General features: G+C 40.9%; 1 protein-coding gene across 4 annotated transcripts in view; it reads right to left on the bottom strand.

Annotated features, from left to right (window-relative positions):
• The window catches only part of IPMK (inositol polyphosphate multikinase), an 84629-nt gene that overhangs the window by 45508 nt on the left and 25038 nt on the right, over window positions 1-14083 (bottom strand). For 2 of the 4 annotated variants that reach the window (XM_015147592.3, XM_077946737.1), the window contains exon 2: window positions 13219-13304. In XM_015147592.3, coding sequence (XP_015003078.1) covers window positions 13219-13304 — 86 coding nt within the window. Of the gene's footprint in view, window positions 1-13209; window positions 13305-14083 lie in introns of all 4 variants that reach the window. The other 2 variants (XM_015147591.3, XM_077946736.1) reach the window with 1 other exon arrangement.

Genomic DNA, 14083 nt, shown 5'->3' with positions numbered 1-14083 from the left:
ACTCTTGTTGGTTATCTAATTCTAGCCTTTTACTATCCTTGAACTATTTTATAACTTTGTAAGTTATAGATGCTGATAGCAAATGCAAAATAACTCTTGTCCATAGACATGTAAATATATTCTGGCCAGAGGATGTTCTTCTGACTTTCCTCCATGCACGCTGAGAGGAGGAAATGTAGTGGCAATATGAAAATTTACGTCAAACTTCCATTATTCCAGATAAATGTGTGTTTCTTTAACTTCTCTTTTGAACAAGTTTTAACATCTATCTGGTTCCCTCATTAAACAATACGTTAAAGCAAATCTTTAACACATATTTATTTTATATCTATAAGGTGATTTTTGCTTTTATCTTTTTTTAAAAATATCCTTTAACACAGTGTAAGTCTAATTGCTGCTCATTTAATTCCTTGATTTGTAACCGTTAATAATTCTAAAAGATACTAGAAAATTCTAATATCCTAGAACTAGATTCTAGTTTTCCTAGAAGAAAAGAGAGAATATTTTTTGTTTAAAAAAATGACATGTGGGCCGGGCGCGGTGGCTCAAGCCTGTAATCCCAGCACTTTGGGAGGCCGAGACGGGCGGATCACGAGGTCAGGAGATCGAGACCATCCTGGCTAACACAGTGAAACCCCGTCTCTACTAAAAAAATACAAAAAAAAACTAGCCGGGCGAGGTGGCGGGCGCCTGTAGTCCCAGCTACTCGGGAGGCTGAGGCAGGAGAATGGCGTGAACCCGGGAGGCGGAGCTTGCAGTGAGCCAAGATCACGCCACTGCACTCCAGCCTGGGCGGCAGAGCGAGACTCTGTCTCAAAAAAAAAGAAAAAAAAAAAAAAAAAAAAAAAAATGACATGTGGAGGGGCGGAGCAAGATGGCCGAATAGGAACAGCTCCAGTCTCCAACTCCCAGCGCGAGCGACACAGAAGACCGGTGATTTCTGCATTTTCAACTGAGGTACTGGGTTCATCTCACTGGGGAGTGCCGGACGATCGGTGCTGGTCAGCTGCTGCAGCCCGACCAGCGAGAGCTGAAGCAGGGCGAGGCATTGCCTCACCTGGGAAGCGCAAGGGGGAAGGGAATCCCTTTTCCTAGCCAGGGGAACTGAGACACACAACACCTGGAAAATCGGGTAACTCCCACCCCAATACTGCGCTTTAAGCAAACAGGCACACCAGGAGATCATATCCCACACCTGGCCGGGAGGGTCCCACACCCACGGATCCTCCCTCATTGCTAGCACAGCAGTCTGTGATCTACCGGCAAGGCAGCAGCGAGGCTGGGGGAGGGGCGCCCGCCATTGCTCAGGCTTAAGTAGGTAAACAAAGCTGCTGGGAAGCTCGAACTGGGTGGAGCTCACAGCAGCTCAAGGAAACCTGCCTGTCTCTGTAGACTCCAACTCTGGGGACAGGGCACAGTAAACAATAACAAACTTGGCAGAAACCTCTGCAGACGCAAACGACTCTGTCTGACAGCTTTGAAGAGAGCAGTGGATCTCCCAACACGGAGGTTGAGATCTGAGAAGGGACAGACTCCCTGCTCAAGTGGGTCCCTGACCCCTGAGTAGCCTAACTGGGAGACATCCCCCATTAGGGGCAGTCTGACACCCCACACCTCACAGGGTGGAGTACACCCCTGAGAGGAAGCTTCCAAAGCAAGAATCAGACAGGTACACTCGCTGTTCAAAAATATTCTATCTTCTGCAGCCTCTGCTGCTGATACCCAGGCAAACAGGGTCTGGAGTGGACCTCAAGCAATCTCCAACAGACCTGCAGCTGAGGGTCCTGACTGTTAGAAGGAAAACTATCAAACAGGAAGGACACCTACACCAAAACCCCATCAGTACATCACCATCATCAAAGACGAGAGGCAGATAAAACCACAAAGATGGGGAAAAAGCAGGGCAGAAAAGCTGGAAATTCAAAAAATAAGAGCACATCTCCCCCGGCAAAGGAGCGCAGCTCATCGCCAGCAACGGATCAAAGCTGGACGGAGAATGACTTTGACGAGATGAGAGAAGAAGGCTTCAGTCCATCACATTTCTCAGAGCTAAAGGAGGAATTACGTACCCAGCGCAAAGAAACTAAAAATCTTGAAAAAAAAGTGGAAGAATTGATGGCTAGAGTAATTAATGCAGAGAAGGTCATAAACGAAATGAAAGAGATGAAAACCATGACACGAGAAATACGTGACAAATGCACAAGCTTCAGTAACCGACTCGATCAACTGGAAGAAAGAGTATCTGCGATTGAGGATCAAATGAATGAAATGAAGCGAGAAGAGAAACCAAAAGAAAAAAGAAGAAAAAGAAATGAACAAAGCCTGCAAGAAGTATGGGATTATATAAAAAGACCAAATCTACGTCTGATTGGGGTGCCTGAAAGTGAGGGGGAAAATGGAACCAAGTTGGAAAACACTCTTCAGGATATCATCCAGGAGAACTTCCCCAACCTAGTAGGGCAGGCCAACATTCAAATCCAGGAAATACAGAGAACGCCACAAAGATACTCCTTGAGAAGAGCAACTCCAAGACACATAATTGCCAGATTCACCAAAGTTGAAATGAAGGAAAAAATCTTAAGGGCAGCCAGAGAGAAAGGTCGGGTTACCCACAAAGGGAAGCCCATCAGACTAACAGCAGATCTCTCGGCAGAAACTCTCCAAGCCAGAAGAGAGTGGGGGCCAATATTCAACATTCTTAAAGAAAAGAATTTTAAACCCAGAATTTCATATCCAGCCAAACTAAGTTTCATAAGTGAAGGAGAAATAAAATCCTTTACAGATAAGCAAATGCTTAGAGATTTTGTCACCACTAGGCCTGCCTTACAAGAGATCCTGAAGGAAGCACTAAACATGGAAAGGAACAACCGGTACCAGCCATTGCAAAAACATGCCAAAATGTAAAGACCATCGAGGCTAGGAAGAAACTGCATCAACTAACGAGCAAAATAACCAGTTAATATCATAATGGCAGGATCAAGTTCACACATAACAATCTTAACCTTAAATGTAAATGGACTAAATGCTCCAATTAAAAGACACAGACTGGCAAACTGGATAAAGAGTCAAGACCCATCAGTCTGCTGTATTCAGGAGACCCATCTCACACGCAGAGACATACATAGGCTCAAAATAAAGGGATGGAGGAAGATTTACCAAGCAAATGGAGAACAAAAAAAAGCGGGGGTTGCAATACTAGTCTCTGATAAAACAGACTTTAAACCATCAAAGATCAAAAGAGACAAAGAAGGCCATTACATAATGGTAAAGGGATCAATTCAACAGGAAGAGCTAACTATCCTAAATATATATGCACCCAATACAGGAGCACCCAGATTCATAAAGCAAGTCCTTAGAGACTTACAAAGAGACTTAGACTCCCATACAATAATAATGGGAGACTTCAACACTCCACTGTCAACATTAGACAGATCAATGAGACAGAAAGTTAACAAGGATATCCAGGAATTGAACTCATCTCTGCAGCAAGCAGACCTAATAGACATCTATAGAACTCTCCACCCCAAATCAACAGAATATACATTCTTCTCAGCACCACATCCTACTTACTCCAAAATCGACCACGTAATTGGAAGTAAAGCACTCCTCAGCAAATGTACAAGAACAGAAATTATAACAAACTGTCTCTCAGACCACAGTGCAATCAAACTAGAACTCAGGACTAAGAAACTCAATCAAAACCGCTCAACTACATGGAAACTGAACAACCTGCTCCTGAATGACTACTGGGTACATAACGAAATGAAGGCAGAAATAAAGATGTTCTTTGAAACCAATGAGAACAAAGATACAACATACCAGAATCTCTGGGACACATTTAAAGCAGTGTGTAGAGGGAAATTTATAGCACTAAATGCCCACAAGAGAAAGCAGGAAAGATCTAAAATTGACACTCTAACATCGCAATTAAAAGAACTAGAGAAGCAAGAGCAAACACATTCGAAAACTAGCAGAAGGCTAGAAATAACTTAAGATCAGAGCAGAACTGAAGGAGATAGAGACACAAAAAACTCTCCAAAAAATCAATGAATCCAGGAGTTGGTTTTTTGAAAAGATCAACAAAATTGACAGACCACTAGCAAGACTAATAAAGAAGAAAAGAGAGAAGAATCAAATCGACGCAATTAAAAATGATAAAGGGGATATCACCACCGACCCCACAGAAATACAAACTACCATCAGATAATACTATAAACACCTCTACGCAAATAAACTGGAAAATCTAGAAGAAATGGATAATTTCCTGGACACTTACACTCTTCCAAGACTAAACCAGGAAGAAGTTGAATCCCTGAATAGACCAATAGCAGGCTCTGAAATTGAGGCAATAATTAATAGCCTACCAACCAAAAAAAGTCCAGGACCAGATGGATTCACAGCTGAATTCTACCAGAGGTACAAGGAGGAGTTGGTACCATTCCTTCTGAAACGATTCCAATCAATAGAAAAAGAGGGAATCCTCCCTAACTCATTTTATGAGGCCAACATCATCCTGATACCAAAGCCTGGCAGAGACACAACAAAAAAAGAGAATTTTAGACCAATATCCCTGATGAACATCGATGCAAAAATCCTCAATAAAATACTGGCAAACCGGATTCAGCAACACATCAAAAAGCTTATCCACCATGATCAAGTGGGCTTCATCCCTGGGATGCAAGGCTGGTTCAACATTCGCAAATCAATAAACATAATCCAGCATATAAACAGAACCAAAGACAAGAACCACATGATTATCTCAATAGATGCAGAAAAGGCTTTTGACAAAATTCAACAGCCCTTCATGCTAAAAACGCTCAATAAATTCGGTATTGATGGAACGTACCTCAAAATAATAAGAGCTATTTATGACAAACCCACAGCCAATATCATACTGAATGGGCAAAAACTGGAAAAATTCCCTTTGAAAACTGGCACAAGACAGGGATGCCCTCTCTCACCACTCCTATTCAACATAGTGTTGGAAGTTCTGGCTAGGGCAATTAGGCAAGAGAAAGAAATCAAGGGTATTCAGTTAGGAAAAGAAGAAGTCAAACTGTCCCTGTTTGCAGATGACATGATTGTATATTTAGAAAACCCCATTGTCTCAGCCCAAAATCTCCTTAAGCTGATAAGCAACTTCAGCAAAGTCTCAGGATACAAAATTTATGTGCAAAAATCACAAGCATTCTTATACACCAGTAACAGACAAACAGAGAGCCAAATCAGGAATGAACTTCCATTCACAATTGCTTCAAAGAGAATAAAATACCTAGGAATCCAACTTACAAGGGATGTAAAGGACCTCTTCAAGGAGAACTACAAACCACTGCTCAGGGAAATAAAAGAGGACACAAACAAATGGAAGAACATACCATGCTCATGGATAGGAAGAATCAATATTGTGAAAATGGCCATACTGCCCAAGGTAATTTATAGATTCAATGCCATCCCCATCAAGCTACCAATGAGTTTCTTCACAGAATTGGAAAAAACTGCTTTAAAGTTCATATGGAACCAAAAAAGAGCCCGCATCTCCAAGACAATCCTAAGTCAAAAGAACAAAGCTGGAGGCATCATGCTACCTGACTTCAAACTATACTACAAGGCTACAGTAACCAAAACAGCATGGTACTGGTACCAAAACAGAGATATAGACCAATGGAACAGAACAGAGTCCTCAGAAATAATACCACACATCTACAGCCATCTGATCTTTGACAAACCTGAGAGAAACAAGAAATAGGGAAAGGATTCCCTATTTAATAAATGGTGCTGGGAAAATTGGCTAGCCATAAGTAGAAAGCTGAAACTGGATCCTTTCCTTACTCCTTATACGAAAATTAATTCAAGATGGATTAGAGACTTAAATGTTAGACCTAATACCATAAAAATCCTAGAGGAAAACCTAGGTAGTACCATTCAGGACATAGGCATGGGCAAAGACTTCATGTCTAAAACACCAAAAGCAACGGCAGCAAAAGCCAAAATTGACAAATGGGATCTCATTAAACTAAAGAGCTTCTGCACAGCAAAAGAAACTACCATCAGAGTGAACAGGCAACCTACAGAATGGGAGAAAATTTTTGCAATCTACTCATCTGACAAAGGGCTAATATCCAGAACCTACAAAGAACTCAAACAAATTTACAAGAAAAAAACAAACAACCCCATCAAAAAGTGGGCAAAGGATATGAACAGACATTTCTCAAAAGAAGACATTCATACAGCCAACAGACACATGAAAAAATGCTCATCATCACTGGCCATCAGAGAAATGCAAATCAAAACCACAATGAGATACCATCTCACACCAGTTAGAATGGCGATCATTAAAAAGTCAGGAAACAACAGGTGCTGGAGAGGATGTGGAGAAATAGGAAACTTTTACACTGTTGGTGGGATTGTAAACTAGTTCAACCATTATGGAAAACAGTATGGCGATTCCTCAAGGATCTAGAACTAGATGTACCATATGACCCAGCCATCCCATTACTGGGTATATACCCAAAGGATTATAAATTATGCTGCTATAAAGACACATGCACTCGTATGTTTATTGCAGCACTATTCACAATAGCAAAGACTTGGAATCAACCCAAATGTCCATCAGTGACAGATTGGATTAAGAAAATGTGGCACATATACACCATGGAATACTATGCAGCCATCAAAAAGGATGAGTTTGTGTCCTTTGTAGGAACATGGATGCAGCTGGAAACCATCATTCTTAGCAATCTATCACAAGAACAGAAAACCAAACACCGCATGTTCTCACTCATAGGTGGGAACTGAACAATGAGATCACTTGGACTCAGGAAGGGGAATATCACACACAGGGGCCTGTCATGGGGAGGGGGGAGGGCGGAGGGATTGCATTGGGAGTTATACCTGATGTAAATGACAAGTTGATGGGTGCAGCACACCAACATGGCACAAGTATACATATGTAACAAACCTGCACGTTATGCACATGTACCCTACAACTTAAAGTATAATAATAATAAATAAATTTAAAAAAAAAAAAATGACATGTAACACATTTTATCTAATGAACTTTCTCTAAATATTCCCTACCTAATTATTTAAAACCAATGAAGTTTACTGGTGTAAAATGCTTACGAAAACTTAGTATTAGAATCTAATTATATATGCCAAACCATATTTATGTCAAGTAGTTGTATGCAACATAATTCTTCAGAATAAATTCAAGTGTGGCAGATTCTTGGCAGACCAAATATCCATGTGGTACATTGTATTTCCCAGACTCCCCTGTTGAATTGTTAGTAGAAGTGATTCATATTAGTCACTTCCAGGCCAAGGTAACTTAGAGCAAGTGTACCTGAACATCCCTCCATTCCTAGCACAATGACCATGGGTGCAGTGCTGAGGATGAGCTAATTACAAGATGGAGGAATGAAGTAGATCTCTGTGTACTATCTAAAGAACTCCATGCTATATTTATAAATGAAAAAGATAAAAGGCATATTAGTTACAAATATATATAGCAGGTCTATGGAATTAAGAAAGATACATATATGGGTATCATCTCTGCAAAGGCACAGGAAAAATGATAAATATTCATTTGAAACTACTGATAGTTTAATTCTGGAACGGAAATGAAAGACAGATAAATTTTCTCTTCTTATTTAGAATATTTTTTAAAGTAGTGGGGCTGGTGTTTACTGCAACATGCCAGGCAAGATAACGTAAGAACCTTTCTTTTTGTTGTTGTTTTTTGTTTTTTGAGATGGAGTCTCGCTCTGTCGCCCAGGCTGGAGTGCAGTGGCATGATCTCAGCTTACTGCAAGCTCTGCCTCCTGGGTTTACATCATTCTCCTGCCTCAACCTCCCAGGTAGCTGGGACTACAGGTATCCGCCACCACGCCTGGCTAATTTTTTGTATTTTTAGTAGGGACGAGGTTTCACCATGTTAGCCAGGATGGTCTCGATCTCCTGACCTCCTGATCCGCCCGCCTCAGCCTAAGATAACCTAAAAACCTTTCTATCTTGAAATGTAGTATAAAATATAACAAATATTTTCTTAAATGCATCGCTGAGCTCTCAAGGAAAAAAAAGGGAATTCTTCTTAGTTTTGCATGCCTATGAAACAAAAGTGTTAACACAAGCAGTGATGTTTGGGCTTCACAGAGGTTCACTCAGGACCTGAACCAAAGGATCTCAGAACTCAAGGATGAGGCAGAGCTGAGGATAGAGTTACTATACTGAAACATGGAGACTAAATAAAATTCTAAATCCTGAAAAATAAAAATCTTGGCTTCCTTCTGCCTCCCCCAACCACTGAACTCCAAGAATGCTGGCAGCTAACCTTACAGACAAAAACAGAGAAGTAGCAAATAAACAATATTAGGAATGAAAAGGGAATCTCAACTGATAGAGCATAATTTTTTTTAATACTAGGAAAAGCTTTGTCAAGAGGGCAATTTGTATTTAAAAAGCAATCTAGGCCAGGCGCGGTGGCTAACGCCTGTAATGCCAGCACTTTGGGAGGCTGAGGTAGGTGGATAACCTGAGGTCAGGAGTTCCAGACCAGCCTGGCCAACATGGCAAAACCCCATCTCTACCAAAAATACAAAAATTAGCCAGGCATGGTGGCATGCGCCTGTAATCCCAGCTACTCAGGAAGCTGAGGCAGGAGAATCACTTGAACCTTGGAGCTGGAGGTTGCAATGAGCAGAGATCATGCCACTGCACTGCAGCCTGGGCAATAGCAAGACCATCTCTCAAAAGAAAAAAAGTAATCTAAATATATTGTACTATCACACTAACAAATAAAATAAAAATCTGAAGAACTTTAAGAAACTGAATCACTGGTTAAAAATATATCCCTTCCCAGGAAAAAATGAAAGAAAGAAAGCACAAAAAAGAGGAAAGAAAGAAAAAGAAAGAGGGGGACATTCCAAGATGGCCGAATAGGAACAGCTCCAGTAGCAGCTCCCAGCGTGATCCATGCTTGCCTCACCAGGGAAGCACAAGAGGTTGGGGGATTTCCCTTTCCTAGCCAAAGGAAGCCATGACAGACTACCTGGAAAAACGGGACACTCCCACCCAAATACTGCGCTTTTCCCAAGGTCTTAACAACTGGCAGGTAAGGAGATTCTCTCCTGTGCATGGCTCAGTGGGTCCCATGCCAATGGAGCCTTGATCACTGCTAGCACAGCAGTCTGAGATCGAACTGTGAGGCGACAGCCTGGCTGGGGGAGGGGAGACCACCATTGCTGAGGCTTGAGTAGGTAAACAAAGAAGCTGGGAAGCTTGAACGGGGTGGAGCCCACCACAGCCCAACAAGGCCTATCGCCTCTAGACTCCAACTCTGTGGGCAGAGCATAGCTGAACAAAAGGCAGCAGACAACTTCTGCAGACTTAAACATCCCTGTCTGACAGCTCTGAAGACAGCAGTGGTTCTCCCAGCATGGCATTTGAGCTCTGAGAATAGACAGACTGCCTCCTCAAGTGTGTCCCTGACCCCCGTATACCCTAACTGGGAGACACCTCCCAGTAGGGGCCAACAGACAGCTCATATAGGCGGCTGCTCCTCTGGGACAAAGCTTCCAGAGGAAGGATCAGGCAGCAATATTTGCTGTTGTGCAGCATTTGCTGTTCTGCAGCCTCCACTGGTGATACCCAGGCAAACAGGGTCTTGAGTGGACCTCCAGCAAACTCCAACAGACCTAGAGCTGAGGGACCTGTTAGAAGGAAAACTAACAAACAGAAAGGAATAGCATCAACATCAACAAAAACTTCATCTACACCAAAATCCCATCTGTAGGTCAACAACATCAAAGACAAAAGGTAGATAAAACCACAAAGATAGGGAGAAACCAGAGCAGAAAAACTGAAAATTCAAAAATCAGAGCGTCTCTTCTCCTCCAAAGGATCACATCTCCTTGCCAGCAATGGTACAAAGCTGGACAGAGAATGACTTTGACGAGTTAGCTAACTAGAATAAACAGTATAGAGACGTCCTTAAATGACCTGATAGAGCTCAAAACCATGGCAAGAGAACTTTGTGATGCATACACAAGTTTCAATAGCCAATTCTAACAGTGGAAGAAAGGGTATCAGTGATTGAAGATCAAATTAATGAAATAAAGCGAGAAGACAAGGTTAGAGAAAAAAGAGTAAAAAGAAATGAACAAAGCCTCCAAGAAATATGGGACTATGTGAAAAGACCAAATCTATGTTTGACTGGTATACCTGGAAGCAACGGGGAGAAAGGAACCAAGTTAGAAAACACTCTTCAAGATACTATCCAGGAGAACTTCCCCAACCTAGCGAAGCAGGCCAACATTCAAATTCAGGAAATACAGAGAACGCCACAAAGATACTTCTCGAGAAGAGCAACTCCAAGACACGTAATAGTCAGATTCACGAATGGTTGAAATGAAGGAAAAAGTGTTAAGGGCAGCCAGAGAGAAAGGTTGTATTACCCACAAAGGGAAGCCCATCAGACTAACAGCGGATCTCTTGGCAGAAACCCTAAAGCCAGAAAAGAGTGGGGGCCAATATTCAACATTCTTAAAGAAAAGAATTTTCAACCCAGAATTTCATATCCAGCCAAACTAAGCTTCATAAGTGAAGGAGAAATAAAATCCTTTAGACAAGTAAATGCTGAGAGACTTTGTCACCACCAGACCTGCCTTACAAAAGCTCCTGAAGTAAGCACTAAACCTGTAAAGAAACAACCAGTACTACCACTGCAAAAACACACCAAATTGTACAGACCACTGATGTTATGAAAAAACTGCATCAATTAACGGGCAAAATAACCAGCCAACATTATAATGACAGGATCAAATTCACACTTAAAAATATTAAACTTAAATGTAAATGGGCTAAATGCTCCAATTAAAAGACACAGACTGGAATATTGGACAAAAAAAATCAAAACCCATTGGTGTGCTATATTCTGGAGACCCATCTCACATGCAAAGACGCACACAGGCTCAAAATAAAGGGATGGAGGAAGATCTACCAAGTAAATGGAAAGCAAAAAAAAGCAAAGGTTGCAATCCTAGTCTCTGATAAAACAGACTTTAAACCAACAAAGATCAAAAGAGACAAAGAAGTCCATTATACACAATTCAACAAGTAGAGCTAACTATCCTAAATATATATTCACCCAACACAGGAGCACCCAGATTCATAAGGCAAGTCCTGAGAGACCTAAAAAGACTTATACTCCCACACAATAATAATGGGAGACTTTAACACCCCATTGTCAACATTAGACAGACGAGACAGAAGGTTAAGAAGGATATCCAGGACTTGAACTCAGCCCTGCACCAAGCAGACCTAATAGACATCTACAGAACTCTCCACCTCAAATCAACAGAATATACATTCTTCTCAGCACCACATCGCACTTATTCTAAAATCGACCACATAATTGGAAGTAAAGCACTCCTCAGGAAATGTAAAAGAATAGAAATCACAACAAACTATCTCTCAGACCACAGTGCAATCAAACTAGAATTCAGGATTAAGAAACTCACTCAAAACCACACAACTACATGGAAACTGAACAACTTGCTCCTGAATGACAACTGGGTACATAACGAAATGAAGGCAGAAATAAAGATGTTCTTTGAAAACAATGAGAACAAAGACACATGTACCAGAATCTCGGGGACACATTTAAAGCAGTGCGTAGAGGGAAATTTATAGCACTAAATGCCCACAAGAGAAAGCAGGAAAGATCTAAAATTGACACCCTAACATCACAATTAAAAGAACTAGAGAAGCAAGAGCAAACACATTCGAAAGCTAGCAGAAGGCAAAAAATAACTAAGATCAGAGCAGAGCTGAAAGAGAGACACAAAAAACCCTTCAAATAATGAATCCAGCAGCTGGTTTTTTGAAAAGATCAACAAAACTGATAGATCGCCAGCAAGACTAACAAAGCAGCAAAGAGAGAAGAATCAAATAGACGCAATAAAAAATGATAAAGGGGATATCACCACCGATCCCACAGAAATACAAACTACCATCAGAGAATACTATAAACAACTCTACGCAAATAAACTACAAAATCTAGAAGTAGATAAATTCCTGGACATATACACCCTGCCAAGACTAAACCAGGAAGAAGTTGAACCTCAGAATAGACCAATAACACAGAACTTTGGGAGGCAGAGGCAGGGGGACTGCCTGAGCCCAGGAGTTCAAGACCAGCCTGGACAACATGGTAAAACCCCATCTCTACAAAAAAAAAAAACTATTTTAAAATTAGCCAGGCTTGCTGGCCTGTGCCTGTAGTTCCAGCTACTGTGGGGAGGTTGGGTGGGGTGGGGTGGGGAGATGCTGAGGTGAGAGGATCACTTGAGCTTAAGTGTTTTAGACCAGCCTGGACAACAAAGTGAGACCCCATCTCTACAAAAAAATACAAAAATTACCCGGGCTTTGTGGCACACGCCTGCAGTTCCGATTAGTTAGGAGGCACAGGCTGAGCTGGGAGAATAGCTTGAGCCTGGGAGGCAGAGGTTGCAATGAATCAAGATCATGCCACTGTACTTCAGCCTGGGCAACGAGCCAGACTCTATCTCAAAAAAGAAAAAAATCAAAACAGAAAAGAGGCTATGTATCGTCCCTTTCCCACTCCACCCTTCTCCACCCAAGAGGCTGACTTGAATCAACTCCATCAGTGAGGTCCCTTGCCCTCTTGCCCTTAGAAGACACAAACAAGAGACTGGAGGGTATGAGAAGAGTTTAGGTCAGTTACTTACTTTTCTAGCTCCCTCCTTAACAGGTCATGTCTTCTCATAAAGTTACCTTCCCTAGATTCCGGGAATCACTCTCTCCACTTCAGGCCCAGGGATGGTATAACATTATAACATCTCTTGCAGGTTGCCATAAGCTCTAACCCTACCTTTGTAAATAGTCCCTTTATGAAACCAACAGAGTATATCATTTGTATCTTGACAAAACGTTGCCTCACACAGAGGGTATTTTAATTTCCTTAACCTGAGAAGAAGTATCTACCATAAACACAAAAGAAGAATCTAAGAATTGAAATAGAATAGAAAATACTAGACTGCATCACATACAGTAAAGATAAGCACTGCTTTCCATGAAGCTTTTGTTTCCGTTATATGCATACAGTGACTATGCTGTCAAATATGTGTCTAACTGTGAGTCACCACCAGAAAACTCTGAAAAACACTTTGAAGACAACAAAACAAATCTTACCTCACTTACCATATTATAGAATTCCAGCTCTCTTGGGCCCCTTGGAGGTGGTTGTAACTGTTTCAAAACTGTACCATCTGGATGTTGTAGTATACCTACAGAACAAAAATCAGAAATTTTTTAATGCTTTAATAATAGTAAACCTTGCTTCATTAAATAGATTTGTTCCTGAAGTGACAGGTAAACTACTTCCATTAAACTTAAGGGTTTACTTTTACTTATTTCAGAAATTTTAACATTCAACCAACATGTTTCAGTACTTATTATATGCAAAGCACCAGAACACAAATTCCAAATATCTTCATTTTAGTGTCTCCAACCACTACCTCTTTTGGCACCCTCAGGCTTTATAATACATAGAACATAAGTGTAAATTTGTATAGAAATTCCTCAGTAATAGGTTTTCTATAAGATGTTAATTTATAGTTATAAGAAGCAAGTTAAAAGCAATAGCACAAATTGACCCCACTTTTAAAACCAGAAAAGAACATTTGTGTTAACAGTGGCAATATATGAATTTCCTACTTGGTAATTTTTTACAAGTCTGTCTTATCTAACAGTAACTAAAACATTTGCTGATTCAAATGCACTGTATACAATTATATAGATAGTACCAGGGCATCTAGCCAATGGGTAAAATGAGGGCTGAAATCAGGCAACAAGCCGAGAGCAGGAAGGGGCAACTTTTTGTAATCTGTCCAAAGAGGGAGACTTTTTATAAAGTCGCCATATATATACACCAACACTGTTCCTACCCCTATACCATGAAGACACATTCCAAATTTATATGTTAAAATCTTAAACTTTGATGTATTGGGATTTTATAAAATCATGCTAGTCAGAATATCGCTCAAATAACATATTTAGAATTTTG

This window comes from Macaca mulatta, chromosome 9 (genome assembly GCF_049350105.2).
Source record: "Macaca mulatta isolate MMU2019108-1 chromosome 9, T2T-MMU8v2.0, whole genome shotgun sequence".
NCBI lineage: Eukaryota > Metazoa > Chordata > Mammalia > Primates > Cercopithecidae > Macaca > Macaca mulatta.
The sequence above is the reverse complement of the archived record's forward strand: the minus strand, read 5'-3'. Positions and strand labels throughout refer to the sequence as shown.